Source organism: Psammomys obesus, unplaced genomic scaffold (genome assembly GCF_907164565.1).
Source record: "Psammomys obesus unplaced genomic scaffold, mPsaObe1.curated_primary_1811, whole genome shotgun sequence".
NCBI classification, from domain to species: domain Eukaryota; kingdom Metazoa; phylum Chordata; class Mammalia; order Rodentia; family Muridae; genus Psammomys; species Psammomys obesus.
The window spans coordinates 166,084-171,903 of record NW_026596427.1 but is presented as its reverse complement, the minus strand read 5'-3'; the positions used below and the strand labels follow the sequence as shown (position 1 = coordinate 171,903).

Sequence of the window (5,820 nt, the reverse complement as noted above, 5' to 3'; positions counted from 1 at the left end):
CCAAACTCTGTCTAGAGGTTTGTCTCCCTCCAGTTCCTTTCTTTCCTGCCATGGTTGTGGAACTGAGCCAGTTGAGCCAGCCACAATATGAAGGAGCCATGCTTGTGTACACCTCAGTTAAACTGCAGGAGCAGCCAGTTTTGTTATGGAAGTCTCAGGTCTGCCCACAGGAGGCTGTCTTTTGCTCCTGGGCCGGTTTAAGAGTCTCTCTTAAAAAGAGAGTAATTGACCTGGGAATTTTTTGGTTTTAAGTTTGAGTTATTTTACTGGGAGCTTATTCCCTCACCAAATTATGATAAAGTATGATTTAAGGAGGTGGATATTTAGATTAGTTGGGTGCCATTTGTTGTACATTTCAATTAATATTTACTATTGATATATCTTTTAGTAAAGCTGCTGTTAGTCCTAAACAGCTGTATAACCAAATCACCACACAGAGACTATGACTTATTTAATTAACTTAGAACACAATGCTGGGCAATAGTTAATCCATCCTAAACCTCCAAGGCCTCATACTTTCCTAACATTTAGATTTCCCACATTATACTTCTTTTTAATGCTATATTAGGTCCAATCGGTCTCTCCAGGTGTCTCCCTCTTTTTTTCTTTTTTTTAAATTACACTTTATTCACTTTGTATCCCCACATAAGCCCCTCCCTCCTCTTCTCCCAATCCCACCCTCCCTCCCCCTTCTCCAGACATGCCCCTCACAAAGTTCACTAATAGGGGAGGTCCTCTTCTCCTTCCTTCTGATCTTAGTCTATCAGATCTCATCAGGAGTGGCTGCATTGTCATCTTCTGTGGCCTGGTAAGGCTGCTCCCCCATCAGGGGGAGGTGATCAAAGAGCAGGCCAATCAGATTATGTCAGAGGCAGTCCCTCTTCCCTCTTCCCATTACTATGGAACCTACTTGGACACTAAACTGCCCTGGACTACATCTGTGCAGGGGTTCTAGGTTATCTCCATGCCTGGTACTTGGTTGGAGGATGAGTTCCTGGGAAGACCCCTGTGTTCAAATTTTCTGGTTCTGTTGCTCTCCTTGTGAGGTTCCTGTCCACTCCAGCTCTTACTATTTCCCACTTCTTTCATAAGATTCCATGCACTCTGCCCAACAGTTGGCCATCAGGCTCAGCATCTGCTTTGATAGTCTGCAGGGCAGAGGCTTTCAGAGGCCCTCTGTGGCATGTTCCTAAGTTGTTTCCTGTTTTCTTCTTCTTCTGATGTTCATCCTCTTTGCGTTTCAGGATGGGGATTGACTGTTTTAGTCAGGGTCCTCACTCTTGATTAGTTTCTTTAGATGTACAGACTTTAGTAGGTTTATCCTATGTTATATCTATATGAGTGTGTATATACCTTGTGTGTCTTTCTGCTTCTGGGACAGCTCACTCAAGATGATCCTTTTCCGTTCCCACCATTTATCTGCAAATTTCATGATTTACTTATTTTTCATTGCAGAGTAATATTTCATTGTGTATATGTACCTCAATTTCTGCATCCATTCTTCAGTTGAGGGGCATCTGGGCTATTTCCAGCTTCTGGGTATTACAGATAAAGCTGCTACAAACATGGTTGAACAAATGTCCTTATTGTGTACTTGAGCCTCTTTTGGATATATGCCTAGGAGTGGTATGGCTGGATCTTGAGGAAGCGCTATTACTATTGATATATCTTTTACTAAATCTGCTTTAGTCCTAAACAGCTATATAACCAACTCACCACACAGAGACTATGATTTATTTAATTAACCTAAAACACAGTACTGAGCAGTAACTACTCCATCCTGAACCTCCAAGCCCACATGGTTTCCTCACATTCAGGTTTCCCACATTATCCTTGCCTTTAATGATATGTTAGGTCCAATGAATCTCTCCAAGTCCTTCCAAGACCTCTTTCCTCCTCTCTCTCCCAGCTCTCTCCTTCCCTTTGTGTCCTCTGGCTCCTCCCTCTCTTCCTGTTTCCTTTGCATTCCAACTTTGTGGCTGGTTGCTTTATTTTGGCATGTTTACACAAAGTTGAGACAGTTGATGCTTAGAATAAGCATCACAATACCATGTCTGGACTGAAACCAGAGAGTGGGGGAGAGAAATTAGCATTTGCTTGAACAAGGGTAAAGTGAATACATTCCAAAAGAATATTATAACAACAGTCAGTTTAAAATGTTTGAGCTGGATGCTGGCATTCTTGTTGAATGCATACTGAAACCTGGCACATAGCACAATAGTGTTTAAAATGCTCATAAGTGAGGAGCTGACAAAGGGAGAGCTCACTCTGCTCCTCTGAAAGGCTGTCTGAGAAGGGACAGCATTGGTGAAGTATAGGCCCACTTTTGCCTAGTTGTCTATTACCTATTGTCAGTGAAAGTGAATGAAGATAAGGGGAACACTTCTAGAAATAGGGACATTTAAACACAGGCCCTCTAGTAAAAACTAGATATGTAGACACAGTCACTATGCCCGGGGTATTTTCAGCATAAAAGGACAAAAATGAGTATGAGCTTCAGCATCTACCTCACATCTTTATGGTTATGGAAGAAATCTGTTTTTCCTGAGGGTATGTGTATGTGTGTGTCCCAGTGTGTGACTGCATACTTGTGGAAACCAGAGGCCATTTTTACTCAGGAGCTATGCATCTTGTGTTTGAGATGACGGTCTCTTCATGGCTTGGATCCGGCATGTAGGCTAGATTTGCAGGTTGCTGAGCTCTAGTAATCCTTCTGACTCTGCCTCAGCATTGGTAATACAAGTGCAATCCACCACACTTAGCTTTAGCTTTGGGTTTTAAACATGGATTCTAGGTTTAAAAGTCAGGACCTTAGGATTGCAAGGCAAGCTCATTATGGATAGAGCTACCATCCCAGCCCATCAGCATGTCTTTATTTCAAACCAGATATAAATTTGCTTGTCTGATATTGTAGGGCCTGGTTAAAAGGAGGGTAATGGTACAATGCTTAACAGGGGGCTAGAAAATGAATCTCAAGGAGGGTTGAAGACACCCTTGAGTCTTAGACAGAGCATTTCCGGATCCTCAGTTATTTCAGTAGCTCGAATTCTCTGAAGCTCTTATCCCAGCCCCTAGGCATTTTCATGGGGTAAGGAGAATACAGCAGTTCTAGGTGTGAGTAGAACTGAGAGTACCCAGATACTTCTGTAAGTTACAGTGACTGGAAGCTGTTGAAAAGTTGATTGTATGCTCACAGCCATGTTCTCCTCAAAATGTGGGAAAGAAATATTGCAGAAAGTCAGAATACTTGCAGTCTGCAAAAGTGCTTATAGAGTATTATTTTTCTGACCCAGGTCACAAGAACACCTGCTCTGTTTGCAAACTACTGTTTTCTGTTTTTTGATCCACAGCCATCATGCCCAGAGGAAAGAAGAGTAAGGCCCGTGCTCGTGAGAAACGTCGCCAGACCCAAGATGAGACCCAGAAGCCAAATGATGCTCAGGCAAAGGCAGTAGAGAAAGGAGAGTCTTCAGGAGATGCTGGGTCAAGCACTTCTGTTGCTGGCTTCCCACAGGGCAAAGCACCCACTGCCACTGCTGGTACAGGCTTGGGTCTCAAAATGTCTGGTAAAGGTGCAAAGGGGCAAGAAGAGGAAAACGGTAGTTCTTCTAGGGCCCCACTCTCCACTGGAGCCAAACAGATGGATCTTTTATCAAGGAAGACAGGAATGCTGGTGGAGTACATGCTCTGCAAGTACAAAATTAAACAGCCTGCAAAAAGGGGAGAAATGCTGAAAGTTATCAACAAAAGGTTCAAGGAGCACTTTCCTGAGATGCTTAAGAAAGCTGCCTATCGATTGGATATGGTTTATGGCATTGAGATGAAAGAAGACCGGCCCCATGGTCAATCCTATGTGCTTGTCAGCAAGCTAGATTTCCAAGATGATGGAAGTGGGAGCAATACATTGGGTGTTCCCAACAGGGGCATTCTGATTCCTCTCCTAAGCGTGATCTACATAAATGGCTACTGTGCCCCAGAGGAGGAGGTCTGGCGCTTCCTGAATATGTTAGGAATCAATGATGGAGTCCCACACCTCATCTTTGGGGATGTCAGGAAGCTTATCACTGAAGACCTAGTGGAGGAAAAGTACCTAGAATACCGTCAGGTTCCTGGCACCGATCCTGTATGCTATCAGTTCCTTTGGGGTCCAAGAGCCTATTGTGAATGCAGCAAGAAGAGAGTGACAGACTTCTTAGATAAGATCAGTAAAACCATACCCAGTGTTCACTCATCTTATGAGCAGGCCTTGATTGAAGAGGAAGAGAAAGCCAAAGCTGAAGCTGCAGTTAAGCCTGGCAGTAAGGGCAAAGCCAAGGGACGTTCTAAGTCCAAGTTCAACAATGCTACTCACTAAGGAGATAAAATGTAGCCTCCAATATTGGACTGAAAAGATCTGTTCATCTTTTTTGCCAATTAGTTGTTGATAAAGTTTTGGGGTGTTTTTGCAAAACATTTACTTGGGATTAGAATGCATATTGACAAATTTTGTGGACTGTGCCTTTATTTCTGTTCATCAAGCTGAATGTTCAAATTTTGTACTTACTTGAACTACAACTTGGAACATGGCATCTATAGAGGAAAATTCTTGGTGGCAGATAAATATTTGAGAATGTACAAGTTTAAAACTTGGTTGTTTGTTGATTTTTTTTTTTTACTCAAGTTGCTTTTTTTCAAACTTACAAATGTATACTTGCATTTGTTTTTGATATTAAAAGTGCATGAGAAATTCAATCACAGTGAATCAGATCTCCTTTTTCAAGGCTTGTTCTCTACCTAAATGTTACACATTTAGTCTTGGGAAGTCTTCAGGAGATATTTATGAAAACTATGTCCCTCATCTACCCATGCAGTTGTAGATTCTAGAAGAAACTCTCATTATGCATTAATATAAAAATAATCTTCTTCCCACTGAATTAAGAAACAGGTTTTTGTGGCATTGGACAGAAAACGTTCTAAACAACTTTTGAAAGAAATTTTTCTGATAGTTTCGTTTATTGTATTTCCAATGTTGTATACTCAGTGGCATCTAATTTCAAATGTAGAAAAATAATCTCAGGTGGATAAGTATCAATGAATCAAATCAAAATATTTACACTAATGATTCTCATGTTTCATGCATGTCATACAAGGCACCTAAATGCACAAATGCTGTCCATTCAGTACTGTTTTATTAGTCCTACAAGAAGCCTCTCAAATTCATTTTTCCATGTTGTGTCACATTTTTTTTCCTGTGGAGAGACAATATGTTTGTTCACCCCAGATAGGGAGCCTACAACATACCAAAGTACAGATAATACCAACATCTAACTTGTGGAACCCTGAGTTTTATTTGTGTTACTAAACATGAATATGGGTGACAGTTACATACAGGAACAGAAATGACTCAAAGATAGCTGCATCCCCAAATGGTCCCCTCCCCATGGGTGACTGGCCAGAATAGCTGGAAACCTAGACTGCACTGCACAGGCTACAGACAGATCAACAGGTCGGAGAGTATCCTTTCTAGGTGCTTCACTTGCTTTAAACCACTTCTAAGCAGCTCATCTGGTTTCTGCTTCTTCCAGGCAGCTGTTCTGGTCTCAGAGTCATCTTAACACCTTTTATCCTCTGAGAGTCATTTTAGCACAGCTTGTCTGAGTCTTGGCAGTTTGCCTTGTCTGAGTGTCTCATTTGAAGTTCTGTTTCATTTTGTCTTGAGACTCTCAGCTTTTGTTTACACTGAAAGGGAAGGTTCTAGTGAATCTGGTCATTTTCAGGGACTTCTTGAAACTTTTTTGTTTGCCTTTTAAAGTAGTTTCCTAAAGCCATTTTGAGTTGTTT

At 41.6% G+C, this 5,820-nt stretch overlaps 1 protein-coding gene across 1 annotated transcript; it reads left to right on the top strand.

The window, feature by feature from the left end:
- Window positions 1–3,355: 3,355 nt before the first annotated feature.
- LOC129669512 (melanoma-associated antigen B4-like) lies at window positions 3,356–4,354 on the top strand. The gene has a single exon (XM_055597797.1). It carries the CDS (start codon window positions 3,356–3,358, stop codon window positions 4,352–4,354), a length of 999 nt encoding a protein of 332 aa, XP_055453772.1.
- The last annotated feature ends 1,466 nt before the right edge of the window (window positions 4,355–5,820 follow it).